Source organism: Austrofundulus limnaeus, unplaced genomic scaffold (genome assembly GCF_001266775.1).
Source record: "Austrofundulus limnaeus strain Quisiro unplaced genomic scaffold, Austrofundulus_limnaeus-1.0 Scaffold24, whole genome shotgun sequence".
In the NCBI taxonomy this organism is placed as follows: domain Eukaryota; kingdom Metazoa; phylum Chordata; class Actinopteri; order Cyprinodontiformes; family Rivulidae; genus Austrofundulus; species Austrofundulus limnaeus.
The window spans coordinates 2,589,519-2,605,496 of record NW_013952426.1 but is presented as its reverse complement, the minus strand read 5'-3'; the positions used below and the strand labels follow the sequence as shown (position 1 = coordinate 2,605,496).

General features: G+C 37.1%; 1 protein-coding gene across 2 annotated transcripts in view; it reads right to left on the bottom strand.

Annotated features, from left to right (window-relative positions):
* Window positions 1–15,978, bottom strand: part of slc6a9 (solute carrier family 6 member 9) — a gene marked incomplete at its 3' end in the record, with an annotated part of 99,051 nt that overhangs the window by 20,592 nt on the left and 62,481 nt on the right. For both annotated transcript variants that reach the window (XM_014004493.1, XM_014004491.1), the window contains 1 exon segment: window positions 429–585. In XM_014004493.1, coding sequence (XP_013859947.1) covers window positions 429–585 — 157 coding nt within the window.

Genomic DNA, 15,978 nt, shown 5'->3' with positions numbered 1-15,978 from the left:
CATAAATATTTGGTCTGATTCCTAATTTTATGTCATTTTATTGAGGAATTTTTGATGTCCTTATAAAGAGTTCAAATTATATTTGAATATTGAGATTTTCCAGCTAAAAATAAACAAAACTTTGCTAACTCACAAGAAAATCTCAACATTTTAAGGCCTTTTTCCTCAAAATCAGGTTTTTTGTTGCTACTGCTCAAAAAAGTGCTTCAAAATTTTGTTTTATGATTAAATTCCAGAGAGTTCATTCAAATGATACACTAATAAGGCATTTATTCATTATGTTTTGACAAAATGCAATTTTTGTTAACATTTTAGTCAAAATACTATATTTGCCTATTTCTCCATACACTACTTTTGGACTTAATCCTCATTTCAATGTGATGGGTCACATATATGTACATCAGCTACCAGTCTAACTAGATACGTACCTCCTCCATTTCTGTAGCAGAGGTAGGGGAACCTCCACACGTTGCCCAGGCCCACTGCGTAGCCCACACTTGTGAGAACAAACTCTATCTGGTTGCCCCAGTTGCCTCTCCGAGTGTTTTCATCCTTCTTCACTGGCTCTCCTGGAACTGCTCCATTCTTTACCAAAGACAGAAAGAGACAGCGGAGGTAACTTTAGGTTAAAAGGAAGTGTGTGTGTTTCTAAGATAGTACTACTGCTGCTGCAGGTCCTTGAGGCACATTAAAAACACCTTACTACAGGCATAAATTACACACTGGAGAAGAGGAGAGACTCTAAATCTGTGTGTATTTACAGAAACGTCCTCTTATAAATATGCAGAGTTAATAAAATATAAACATCTCTCAGCTGCATGTGAAGTACTTCTGCTTACACTTGAACATGTTCTGTATCTTCTCTGCCCCAAAGTTTTTAGCATAAGGTGGGCTCGGTGGAGCAGACAGGATGTGAAATGAAATCAGTGCCTTCAGATTAGCCCGTAAGCATTTGGTCTTGCTGTCCTGTTTCCTAGCTTCTCCTCTCTTCCCTCTATCACTCCATCTGCTGGCATCCCTCTCGTGACCTCCTGTACACCCTCAGCTGTGTCTGTCTGTCCTGTCTGTGCCTGTGTGGGCTCACATAACAGCATTCGAGCTGTTGCAGAAAAATAAATACAGCAAAGTAAAAACAAAACAAAACAAAACAAAAACTTAAGTACAGCTCTGTGCCTGTCACAAAGAAACTGGAAGTAACCTTAAAATGACAACATGGTTACACAACAGATGGCTCAATAGGAAACTAAAAGAAAAATGTTTCCAAATTTTCCAAACACACGGTGATAAAACAAACACATTTCAGGTTAGAAACTCAAATGTTTTAATAGTGACAAAAATGTGACACATTGCACGAGGTTAACCTTGTTTTGTTTTTTTTAAAACTTGTATTTCTGTGTAAAATGACACTAAAAATGTATGTGTCGTTCACAGTGAGGTCAACATGCAGCTGATCTGTAGAGGTGAGAAAAGAAAAAAAAACTTCTCAGGCTGCCCAGAAGGTTATTCTGAAAGGAAAGTAGATTTAGCATGTTGTTACTGGCGTTTATGTTGTTTTGTAATAAACTACGGAATTAAAAAACAGACTTTAAATAATTTAAAATCTGAATTCTCCCCTTGTTATTGCTCTAAATTATGTCACCATAAACAAAAAAATAAAAAAAAAATCAAAAAGAAAAAATAAGTCCTCTGGATGGGTTCTTTAGTGAAACATTTCATCTCACGTCCAAGAGACTTCTTCAGTCTGATGAGTTTCAGGTGAACTCAGCCATAAGCACTGCCTCCACATGGTGGACAAAGAGGTTAGTCACATGCAAACGAGGGCCATCGCCTATAGGCTTGAGTTCACCTGAAACTCAGACTGAAGAAGTCTCTTGGAGGAGAGACAAAACTTTTCACTAAAGAAGAACCCATCCAGAGGACCTATTTTTTCCTTTGATTTTTTCTACCTGGAATACTGAGATGCATCAGGACACTAACAAAAAAAAACTTTACCATTAATAATGAGGCTATCGTATATTATTGGATTTTTTTTAATTTTAGTTTAGTGCATTTTGTCAGATAAAACTATCACAGAACCTGCAGAAACCCCAAAGAGCATATCTTCCTGACACACTTATCCCTTTCAAGACTACCCAAATGTAGACATCGTGTTCAGCAACAACAAAACAACAAAAATGAGACAAAACAGCAACAAGCACATACAACAAACAGCTGCCATATTTTCTCCAGAGCTCTGCAGTTTGTCTGGGAGTCTAGCTGGGTGAAGATTTTATGAGGAAAAAAACAAACAGAACTTCTCCAGCATCCTTGACCTTTCTCCTCTCTGGGGTTTACACTGCAGGTGTGACAGACAGGAAGAACAGCAAACAATTTTTGCCACAGAGGGGAGTCTCAGAAAGAACCCGCGGTCCCGGCAGCGTGGGGGTCGAAACCACCAGCGGTGAGCCCCCGTCTCAGCGGGCTGAACGTTACGACATCTCCTTTCGGAGTTGACTTTGGAAGAAGAAGAAGCGACGGAGACGTTGTGCAGCTGTGCGCGTTGTTGGCTCGGCGGTACGGTTTGTTCCGACTTCTCTGCGAGCCAGCAGGTGTGGGTTCAAAGATACGCACGGTGCATAAACAAAAGGCTTGACAGGTTGTGCTCAGCTCTACAGACAAACAAGTGTAGGAGGAAAAACACTGGGAATAGCAATGACCCTGGAATCTGCTGTAGCCCGTCTCCAGAGCTCAAACTGATGCGTTCAAGACAGGCAGGTGCATGTGCACTGTCAACAATGTAGCATTTGAAATAAGTGGTAAAGGGATTGAATTCCAAAGAACCAGCAGACAAACTGGTCAACTGATATAGTCTGAAATGTGCACTGTGATGGTGCAGTGTACAGATCAGTTAGACATTCTGAAAAATAAAATGTCTTCTTGTAAAAACTGAACTGAAAACCTTTTTTTATGTGAAACCTTGTCTCTTAAACAGCTTAAAACTAAAACAAATAGAATCAAAATTTGGCAGTCATTGCTCGTTTTACAATTGGGTCTGCTATTGTTTTGAACTCCTTCAGTCCCAGAAAAGACTATTTTCAAGTTCTAACTTGCTTCATAAAGTGTTCTTAATAGGGGTGCACCAATAAATTTGCACAGATCTCCTTAATTTTCGAAGATCAGAGATCAGTGAGACCAGCTTCTCATCTAAATCCATAAAAGGTCCGAAAATCTGCTGTGAGCACTATCTAATGACCAGTTAAATCAGGTTTGTTTTGTTTCAAGGGTATTGTTCAATGTTTTTTCAAAAGATTGGAATATTGAAGTTGTATTGTGACCTTAAAAACACCTGACAATGTCAGTTTAAAAAGTTATCAGTATCAATAAATGGTAAAGGGATTGAATTCCAAAGAACCAGCAGACAAATTGGTCAACTGATATAGTCTGAAATGTGCACTGTGATGGTGCAGTGTACAGATCAGTTAGACATTCTGAAAAATAAAATGACTTCTTGTAAAAACTGAACTAAAAACCTTTTTTTCAAAGTTGGAACTGGCAGGACAGATTTTTGAAAGATCGGTGATTGGTCAGAAAACTGCAAACGGTGCACCCCTAGTTCGTACTCGTCAGATTGTAAAAATTATTCATATAAACTTACATTAGCAGTTTAAATTCAAGAAATATATGTTTTTTAGTCACCAGTCATTAGCTTACAGCATGCTAATAGAAAAATGGCAGAAATAGCTACCGGTACATAGTTTATTGGCTTTAAACAAAACTAAAGCTTAAAAATACTAGAAAATCTGAGTAGAGTTACATGTTTAATAACTAAAATATTCTACTGGTTACCTTCTAACCTCTCAGCTTTTATTCTTACAATCTGAATTGTTGTTATACTAAATGGTGAGAGTCCACTAACAAAACTGATTCAACTGCATTCCTTATTTCGCAATGGTAGTATGTGAAACTTGGGATTAAAAATAAAATTTACTGGCCATTTTTAAAGAAAAAACATGCCCAATAAACAGAATGATTGGCTTTCTAAAATGAATAATCACAACAAAGCAGACTAAATTAAGAGTTTAGTTTACATGACAGTCAGGAAATACGACAAAAACTATTGTATCTGATCATGGTATACTACAACATACTGTACTTCAGGAAAATAATAACCTTGCTGTATTTGATCTACAAATAACTAGTATCAGTATTGTAACATGCAGGCTTACAACTTTGTACACTTTGAACGCCCACTCTCATGCACACGTGTTCAAATAAGTCTTTCTGCATAATTTAACATTTACCTAAATTAGTCAAGATTAGTAAATGTGACTTGAGTTCCCCAATAACCAAATACTTTTCACATTATGTCAGAGTGTGTTAATCAGGGTTCAAAGTCTTTACATACTGAGACATAATGAGATGAAGTAAAGCATTATTTCATCTCATTATGTCAGAATGTGTTAATCAGGGTACAAAATCTTTACATACTGAGATGAAATAATGCTTTACTTCCCTTCCTGTTATGTCCACTTACAAAACAGAGCCAGGCTGTTTAGTAATGAATTATTCTGTGATAATGTGCAAACAAGTTTGCAAGCAGCTGTCAAACAGCAGGCAACAAATCACGAGCTCAGAGCTCCTTTCTCTGCTGAGCTGATCTTCCAAAGAATGCCAGCTCAGTGCCTGAAATGTGAATACCAGCTGAGCTGAGCTGCACAGAGCAGGCTCAGGCTGTAACGGCTGCAAGATAGGCCGAGATCAGAGCACTTTCACCAGAAACAGATCGTTTTGTAATCAACTGCAGTTCTAATGCAAAGGGAAGACATGTTGGACTTAATGTATATGAATGCATATATTGCCATAGATTTTTGTTAATGATCTATGCTTTAAGATAGCTTGTTGAGCCTCATGACAAGATAAGCACAATCAATATTTGTCTTATGAACAATGTGATTTTGTAGCATCTCATAAACTCCTATGAATGTTGTATAACCTTTGTAGCATACATTACTGACTTTACTTATAGTGATTTAATATCTCAGTTGTGTTGTTGTCTGTTCATGTTTTCTTTGAGCTGCTGACTCTCATGTTCTCTCCTCTCTCACAGCTCCAAAAACTAGAACACAACCACAAGAGGACAGTCAGTTTTAAAAATTAACTGGTGGTTAAGAAAACTTTCAGATTAGTTCATCTCATTCTGGGTTTCAGAGTTCACTAAAGTTGATTTTCTTTATTTTCAACAACTGGCACAACAGCATTGTGAAAACAGAAGAAAAAAGATGAGGTCTACTGGAACATTGCTCTCATGCAGTTTTTCTGCCCCCTACTGATGCAAGCTCTCATTCTTTTTTTGCAGGTGGAGATCTAGTGTAAAGAGCTTTTCAGATTACCTTAAAAATGATCATCTGTAGTGTTTGAAAGGGCCACTCTCTACAACTCTCACATAGTTTTTTTTTTCTAAAGCTCCTGCGGTGTGTTTTTATTTTATTTTATTTTATTTATTATTTTAAAGTGTTTGCTTCAAATCATTTAGGTTTCAATACTTGGTGATATAGAAAAAAAATGCATAGATCATTGCTTCTCCAAACGTATTTTTAAGAATAATTTTGACTTAAAATGACAATGCAAAGCCAGATTTAAAGTATTTTGGTAATTAAAATTTTAAGTTAATTAGTGAAAAAAGCAAAAGGGTCAATCAACTGTCTCAACTCTTACGTGAACCAAACTTTAAGATGACTTGAAGGTGTCTAAAAACTTTCTTAAAAAATAAAATAAGAAAAGTCGGACATCCACCCAGTGGGCCACTTTGACAGACAGCATCAGGAATTTCTGAAAAGGTCTCCTGACAGCTGCATCCAAGTCTGTAAAGTTTTAAAAAGATGCTGTCCAGTGGATTGTAGCCAGAAACACTAACTTCCTTTCAGATTGTGAAAACAAACACGCACACACTCAATGCTTTCTTTTCCTTTCATGAACCAAAGTTCTACAGCTTATTTAAAAAGCTACACGCACAGCAGCACTTTCCTTATTTTGACAGGTTGTTGTATTATTTCCATCTGCCACATTCGTCATTAGTCGCATCTTCTTGTACGGTTTCATCCAGGAAGCAGCCAGTAGAGTGCAGAGCTCTGCAGAAGGTTGATAATCTCTCCAACAGAAAGTGATTTGTTAATATCATGTAGCTGCTTACTGTGCAAGTCATTTTCTGTCTGAAAGAATTTCATTTAGAGGCTCCTCCTGTAGAGCAGTGGCATTTTACAGACAGTTCACAGCCTTCTCCTTCTCTCAGGGGAAGCTGTCCTCTGTATGCAGGCCCTGGACACTTAAACTGCTTCTTTCTCTGGATCTTTGTCAAGTGTAAGCTCCAATGTCGATAGAGTCCCATAAATTTGGGTTATGGTCATTTTAAAGGCTTACATAAAAAGCTAATTGGCATTCCTTTTTTGGTTTATGAAAATAAAAATAATAGGTTGTTTTTTATTTAAGCAAAGCACATAAGTAGCTAGAGACATGTGAAAAAAAAATAAAACTGTTACGTTGTTGGTATTATGATTTATTTTCTGTTAATTTTAAAATGGATTGCCTGTATTTAGTGATTTGAGCACCTACAAATTTTTGAGGGAAGAATATTTTTTTATTATTATTTACTAAAAAATGAAAGAAAAAATAATGTGAATAATAAATGTTTTATTTTGTTTTCATTGCTGGTTACAAATGTGCATATTTTGGTCATGGTTCCTTACTACAGAGTCCTGCAGATCCTCGGGCTGATTTACAACAAACTGTTGTCCACCCTTAACATATTCTTTTTTTTAGTTTGTTTTTTTTTTTCTATTGTTGCACTTTTTTGTAAGACTCAACCTGGACAAACGTTATGCATTGTTGGTACAGACCACGTTGCAAATACGACCTATTCTTGACCATCTTTGACACAAAAGAAACTTGTTGAAAACAAACAACTTTAGAATTATTCTGACCAGTTCAAATTCTAAACTTGTGCAGAATTCAGACTAAACTTTTAAATGTAATTTGTTTTGCCTTAAGTCCCTGTCACCCTACAGCATCTTAGATAATTTAAGTCAACTTTAAAACAAAATTAAATGAATAAATGACTTTAATATTCAATCTAATCTAGTATTCAATATGTGCATACCCAAAAAAGGCTTCTAGTAGATTTTTATTTATTCTATCTTCAGTGTAGACATGTTTAGTTTTGGACAAAATTGTTATAAGTCGGCATTAGTTGTCTAAAATGGTAGTGTGACAGGACCTTTAGCCATGTCTCCCCTGCAGAACTTTACTAATCTAACAAACCTGCTCCATGTCACTAAAGCATCTAATGTTGCTACATCATCATGCCTGTTGAAAGGTACAAGGGCCTAAAAAATGCTTTGTCCCATACAGCTTTAATCTGTTACAAGTAAACAGCATTGCAAGCATTAACTAGCCTAGCTGCAGTTCTACAAGTCAATGCCTCAGACACTTTGGATTTTGGTTGATAAACTCACCAATATTAGGAAGTAGAGCTATGACTTTGAAATTAGAAATAGCAGGAAATTAGAAACCGCAGGACAAAGCGGGAAGGAAAGTATGCTGCAGCAAAAAGATTGGTTTATCCATAAGGTGGGGACTGAGAGATGCAGGACTAAAAGAATAAAAAAAAAATATTTAAACATTTTAAGAGCCTAAAAACAGTAAATTTGCCACTTCAAATGATGATTCAAATGGCAAAGATAAATCCTGATGGTTTAAGCAAATTTTTTCTAGTTTTCATCATCTGACAGTTGTGCAGGATTCTGTATATTCGCAGAATCAGCTCCATATTTCATGACTCTCCAATTACACTTTTGGTCTTAATGTGACAACAAAGAATTGTTCTACCTTCTGTTGCATCAATTGTTACCTTGCAAGGCTGAAACTCAGAAGAAAAACAGGTCTGCAGAAGCTGGTAGCTTTTTTAAGGAATGTCTGGGAATCCTGTACAAATAGTCCAATCTGCATTTTATAAATGCTATTCAATATATTCTTCCTCAAAGCACTTTTTATTTCAAGGTCAAACTGATTTCTTACATTAAATTTAAATCAACTTGTTTAGTATTTTAAAAATAAAAGAACACTTTGCACTGAAAAATCAAGCCACTCTATTTGTTTTTGATGTTTTATTTTGGTCTGTGTTATATAAAGCTGAACATTAAAACCAGTCCAAGGTGGTTTTAACGGGCATAACAACATGTTGTCATTTTGTAGAGGATTTCAAGCCAATACTCAGGCTCCTAGTTATTCAAAGTGGCACACGTAATCTCCCCTGCTCCACCTATGCAGAGTTTAGTAAACACGTCTGTCTCTAGTGACTGAATCCTCTCGGCTATTATGGCACAAAAGGCCCACCGGATCCCCCCCAAAACCGGGCAGCTCAAAGCGTCCTTTATGAGTGGGCTGTGAGGTGAGAGTAATAGGCCTAAAGACAGCGTAGTCCGTGGCTTCTCAACCTGCTACCATTGGGACCACATACCAAAGAATCTCATTGGGCAGGGATTGAATAAATCCCCTTCCATGGCTGATTAATTGAATCCAAAAGCTGGGGTGTCAAGAGAAGGAGAGGAGGATGAGAGGAAGTCGGGTGTTGTCAGATGAGGAACGAGATGTATGAACACTTAGGAGCTAAAGGTCAATTACAGGATGCATCAGTCCACACACTGAGAACTTGATTCTTTGAAAATGCACAGTGAATGGTTTTAGCTCCAACTTGTGTGTATTTGCCCCCATGTGCACATTCTCATGCTGGATTCATAAAGTAAAAGGCATAAATGATATTCTGGCAGGAAAACGCTCATCTAATTTGACAAGTGTGAGCAATTTGCACTCTTTGGGTGACAGATTGTCTTCACTCAACAGCCTAAATGAGCTTCCACCTCCTGCTGAAATGTACAATTTTAATTATTTGTATCTAAATACAAATCAGCAACAACTAAATGCTACACACATTTATTTATAGTTTGTTTCTATTTGTTGCTGCAACTATATCACTGAACCATCAATGAATTATACTTTTCCTGATAAGCCTGCCCTCTTTTTGAGAAGACAACCATGCAGCAGATTGCTCCTTTTTTTTTCCTTTTTCCTGAGACAAATACTGCCAGCTCTCAGGAGACTGTAAATATTTCATGGTAAATGTGTGTCACACACAATGCTGGTCTTTCTGAATCAGGTCTTTTTATTTTTGCTTGAATTATTCATAAATAAAAGTGGATGTTTCAGTAAATGCAAGGATAAATCACAATGCACATATAGACAAACTGCACCAGTGCAGAAAGACAATTTTTGTTTGGCAAAATATTTTACAAGGATTTTGGTTAATTAAAATGATGTGACTGTGACTGTTATGTTTTGATTAGTGCCCACAGAAACTGTGCAAACCTTTAGTGAATCAAAGTCTGAGACACAGCAAATCACCTAACTTACTATATGACTTTTTTCATTTGATAGGTATCAGGCAAAGACATTCTAAGGAGTTATATATCTAAAATTTATATTTAAGCATAGTCAATGAATGCCAGTAACATGATAGCAAAACAGTCAAAACAATCTGAAAACAATCTGCCAAATCAAAACTAAAATTGTACATGTTTACAAACTTTACATGCTTAAGGAAAGCAAGATTGTGAGCACAACTGTTCCAAGGTGCAAATGGTGGTTAAATTGTTCAAAACAAAGTACTCCACAAGTTTAAGATAATTGTGAAATGAGAATATTTAGCAGGTCTGACACTGAGTTTGTGCGACACAAAGCATCAGCTTGTCAAAAATCTATTACTACTTAAGGGTACTGACATGAATTAAAACCATAATTGAAAACATTTAGATTTCCACATCAAAGCTGGGAGAATTATGCCCCACATCATGACCAACTACACCATCTGAGTCTGAGCTGTGTAATTTTTTCCACTTTCCTTGTTGTCAGCTTGTTCAGATGCTTATATTTATTGTAGACTGCAGAGGGATTTGTCAGATACAGGTGAGTCACATGACTAGCCACTTGATAGTTTGACGATCAATGGGTGAACACAACAAGCAGGATGAGCTCCCACTGAATTGGACTACAAGGAAGTGAAATAGGCTGCAACTCATTCATGTGAAAAATTAGTCTTCCAAAGTCAAGCTAAAATGCACAAATAGCATCAAGAATGATTAAAGAACAAAAAAGTAAAGTTAAGCTCAAGTCCAAATCCATTTTACAGCTAATAAATTCAAAACAAAAAACTATTCATTTTCAAACATTACTGATATTGTAAAATTTCCCATTGGTGCAATCCATTTCCTGTCTTTGACAACATTTTTCTCAGTGAATAACTTCTAAAAATTAGCATTTGTCCTTAAAACACTCCCCAAAACGCCTTATGACTGAGAAACCTGTTCATCTCAGTGATTCTTCTAGGACCCAACTTACCAGCCTGGAATCCTCAAATACCTTCCCCACGGGAAGGAGGAGAGGAGACTACAGTAAATGCGTGGATGTCTTTGTTAATGAGCTGTGGTCAGAGTTGAAAGGTAGACATTTTGTTTCAGTAACAAACTTGTCAGTGCAGACTAGGACTCTGTATTGCAATAATTTGCTACACTTTGGGGAAGTGGTGGCGCTGAGGTTAGAGAAGATGAGTCTGATCAGAAGGTCGCCGGTTCAACTATACCGGACCAACCAGCCCCACTTTGGGCTCTTGAGCAAGGCCCTTAACCCCTCAGCTTCTCCCTGGGTGCTATAATTGGCAGCCCACTGCTCCACATGTGTGTTCACATGTGTGATGGGTAAAAATGCAGAGAATTGATTTCCCCACCAGGGGATCAATGCAGTGTAGAAAATAAAATAAAAATAAATAAATATCACAATACATGGGTCACAATATGATACATCACTATATATTGTGATACTGCAAGCAGTATTGTAATTTTTGTCTCCAAAAGATCATTCATCACAAATTACATTCGCAAAATTTGATCAAATTTAGTTTATTTGTATGCAATCAGAAGAACATTGAATAGTGAGAACTGCATTTGTATTTCACACATCCTAAAATATACATCTATTAAGCCATAATTAAAACCAATCCAGTGTTTTTGAGAATCAATACAGGATCAGGAAATAAAATATTGCAATATTTCAATGTATCAATATTTTGTTACACCCTTAGTCCAGACAAGTTAAATAGGCAACTCCTGTGTCTACTGTCAGTATTCATCCACATGTTCTTAAGACACGTTATGTTACATGTGAGCTTATCACTGATGCCACAGTTAATCAGAGTTTTGGTCCTGTGTTTGTACTTCACCCACATTTAAATGTGTTAAATCTGATTTATTTTTGGAACCTAAGACAATTGCATAGAGAAATAAAATGTACCCTCTCCATCTCTTGCAAAGATAATATAGCAGTACCCTGTCAAGGCATCGTTAAGATTCAGAAACAGGTTATTCTCTGATTAAACAATGGTTTTACATGAGCTTCAGTAAGTGGGAGAGATGGGACGGAAATAGAGATGGACAATAAGAGTTGTGAGAGGACGAAAGTTCCAGAAAAAAAAGAGTTTGGAGACGGAGGAACAAGGGGCAGGGACGACTGATATACACAGACAAGCAGGCAGGTTTAATAGGAGCTGCTGTAGCCACGTGCACCCATCCAGCCCTGAATCCCCCCCACCCCTGTCTTTTTCTTGTTCACTCATTTGCTTAACAAGTTAATTTGAGCATAGGCCTTCGTCGGGGTATGGCAGTCAAGTGATGCGCGAGACTGGCCCGCGGAGCTGTTGGCCCTCGCAAGCTGTTCACCTGCATCCCTCTCAGCCACACACAGGCACACACACAGGCACACACACAGGCGCGCGCACACACACACACACACACACACACACACACACACACACACACAGACACACACACAGACACACAGACACACACACACACACGGCATCCAATAGTGCCAGCAGCCTGAGCAAATGGTGTGTGAATAGGGTGTTCAAGCTGTACTGTTTCCACAATATCAGCTGTGGAGTTGAAATTCAAATAGCTTTTTTGACTTGTTGTGATGATCGTAGAGCTGACATGATAGCTGATTAAGTCATTGGTTTAAAATCTCACAACTGCTTTGAAAACTTACTGAATGTTTAATGACTTATCAGGAAATCCTGGAGGACAATTTGATGTCTGAAAAAAGAACTACAGCTTGAGAGAGGTTTTAGTTTTTTTTTTTGCAAGACAATGGTATCAAGCTTGCAGCAAAAACCTCAGAGAATAGACAACAAGGTGAATTTTTGGAGTGGCCGAGTCAAAGCCCAGACCTAAACCCAATTGAGAATTTGTGGCATGACTTGAAAAGGCCTGTCCATGCCTGATTCCCACAGGACCTGTCAGAGCTTGAACAGTTTTGTAAAGAAGAATGGAGTAAAATTCCCATGTCCAGGAGCCTCATGTATCAACAGGGCACATGAACAAAAAGGTTGAGTGCGTTACGTTACGTGCACACGTCAGATTGTATTAAAATGAATGTTGTGTGAAAGTGTGCATAAAACTAGGCAAACTTCTCATCTGCCATGGGAATGTGCCTACTTCCTCACTATCTATTTCAATTGACAATATCATCCTACGAATTACGGAAACTCACTGAAATACACCAATATGTGAACATTTGGTTTCTTAAACTCAAGAAGCATTTGAACACATTTTCTGATGGGTTTGAGCATGGTTTGAAGCAAAATGATGAAACTGAACCATATTTGAGCTCATAAATATGTCTCAAAAAATGACTGAAACTACCTCAATCTAATGCAAACTGTAAAGTTTCCAGTTTTTGACAGAACTGACAGGAACCCTTTCATACAATGTCCAGATATATCAAAATACCCTACACAAGGGCTATTCAAATGGCAGCCTGCGGGCCACATCCGGCCCACGAGTGACCAAAGTTCGGCCTGCCAATTGGTTTATTCATCTCATAAGCCCAAACCCCCAGTATTCTACTTTAATTACTCTAAGTTCTTTTAGTTAAACATAGACATGTTTGGCATCTACAGAAACGTCGGAATCTTGGCTAGAAGCTGGTAAAAACATTTCTATAAATACTCAAGACAGTTAAAATTACAAGCAGTTGAAGATTTTATGATGAAAGTGAAAATAAAATTGGTTWAAAAATTTGGCAAGTCAGAGATGTCAAAATATTATTTGTGTCTAATAGGAGGCATAATGTGTTCTTTGTTTGTGTAATTATCACTATTATAGGGTTCTGTATGTTGTATTCATGATTAAATGCAGCAAAATAAACTAATTCAAAGGTAACAGATCTTTGTAAAACTTGGTTTATTTACATAATAACTTTAATTGTTGAACGTTCGGCCCCTCAGCTGTTGACCAGCAGTAACTGTGGCCCCCGAAGCAATTTAGTTGAATAGCCCTGCCCTACACCTTGACTGAAACATTCAGTTGAGACACACAGTGATTCTGGTATTAAACACATATACAGCTGGAAATGCATCACAGGAGGCATACTCTCATTGACAATAATACAATATTTATGTACTGTAAGTTAAATATTACTGGATGAGAAAAAATGGGTAGTCATCCCTCACTTTCTTTCAGTTTGAATGGGGGCAGGTCAGAGGAGGAGTTTTAAGCGAGTAGAGAGTCTCTGCGGTCAAAAGTGCAGGTTTCTTAGGTGTGTACATAGTTTGGGTAAGCCGTGATTGGTTGAATTGTGTTGTGGGTGTAGTTTGGGTAAACCATAATTGGTCAGATTGATGTATGGGTGTGGTCTATGTAAACCGTGATTGGTTGGATTGACATGTGGGTGTAGTTTGGGTAAAGGCAGCTGTGGAGATGTGTAACAGATCAGATTGCTAATTTTATGATTAAAATATTAGTCATAACTCGAAACAGAAATGTGCTAGCTAAACAAAATTTGAACGTCATACATGTGACGAGACGAGCGTCAATTCAGCTAAGTCAAAATGGCCCAAACATGCCTGAAAAAGGATTGTGTTTTGTTTTATATAAATATTAATATTAGTCATAATTTGAGACAGGATAGTGTTAGCCACACCAAATTTGAACACCGTACATGTGGAGGGATGTTTAACAATTCAGTTCAGTCAAAACAGCTCTAGCCTTAAAAAAAGATTTGTATATTTAATATAAATACTAACATACTGTAAGTCATAACTCCAGAAAGGAATTTGATAGCTGCCTGCAATTTGAAAGCCGTACATATGGATTGATGAGTAACAATTTAGTCAAAATGTCCCTAAGCAGCCTGAAAAAAAGATAGCTGTCTTTTAATATGAATGATAATATTAGTCATAACTTGAGACAGGAAGGTGGTAGCTGCACCAAATTTGATTTTAATAATTTATATTTACATGTTCACAATAACTTATTTGATAAGTTCAGTTTTAAACTATAAAACAGACAATGAATTATAGTAATTTTCCCATTACCATTTCTTCACATTTAAGTTCCCCACAAGTCAGTTTACACAAACTACATCCGCACCTAAGAAACAATCTGACCGCGTTCAAAGATCATGTTGAAGAGACTCCTTTTCCAGTTAATGCACACTCAGTTCCTCATTCGTTGGGATGTACGAAGGAGAGGTGTGCAGAAATATGTGCAGTTTGATAAATCTGAATATTTTTGTAAGTGTACAGTTTCATATTCTGTCCCTACACAAACTTTCTGTATAAAAGCTTCACACTCTTTGATACATAAGGCCCTAGATGTGAAATACTGATTGAGTCTTATCGACAAAGACTGTGTGCTGTGATTGCAGCCAAAAATGCTTGAACAAAATACTGTGAATATTTATGCAGTCACATATTTTACATTACATACAGTATTTTTAAATAATGGGTGTTGTTACTCTGCTGAAATATGGTTTCAATTTGAAATCAAAAGGGTTTTTTGTACTTTGTCTTTTCATCTATGAAAGCAATAAGTTAACAATTTAAATCTTTTATAGGCATATTTAAGGATTAATGTACAATTCAGACATGCATGCATCAAAACTTGTGATTGCAATAATACTGTTCAATATTCCGCTGAGATAACTTGCTTATTTGTCTCCTCTTTTTTTCTTTAATGTCACCATTAAGTTGGCAACACTGTGTGAATTAACATCTCGGTCACTATAGTTTAAACCAGGTGTAAACATAAAGAGCAGTGAGAATCCATTAAAAAAGTCAAATGCACTGTATTATTGGCACTTAAGACAGTGAATGTTTGAACGTTCTGTGTTTGGCTGCATCTCTTTCCTGTCCTCCAACCCAGACGGTCGAGGCAGATGGCCGCCTGTCCTGAGCCTGGTTCTGCTGGAGGTTTCTTCCYGATTAGCAGGGAGTTTTTCCTCTCCACCGTTTGCTCAGGATGGGAGACTGTGACGAAGTGATTCAACACAATCTGCTGGCTTCTTCTTTAGAATGTTCTTTTTATCATGTACAGTGCCCTGAGACAACGACTTGGCGCTATATAAATAAACTGAATTGAAACTGAATTGAACATAATATCCCATGATTTCTTACAGTTCCATCAAAATACTGCTATTGTAATCACTGACACTGAGATTATGAAACATTTTGTGCAGCTCTATTACGAATATTGCATCCAAATTAGTTTATTAGTTTATTTTAAATAAAAATATGTGGTTTGTGGATACTAACATTTAAGGTAGGTTCATGTTTTTATTTTTTCTTTTTTTCTTTTTTACTTTTCACTAAAACTTTCACAAAATTTAGACGTCCCTAAACCAAAAATATTCTCTACTACTCCTGGTATACTGACTAACCGAGGCAGAGCATTGTGACAGCTCTATCATTAGCTCTTGTTTTGTAGGAGTTGGTGTTAACATCCTTTCTATGAGTTTTCCACTAATCCGCATTTTACAAAGCAAGCTTCAGTAAACTAACACACACACACACACACACACACACACACACACACACACACACACACACACACACACACA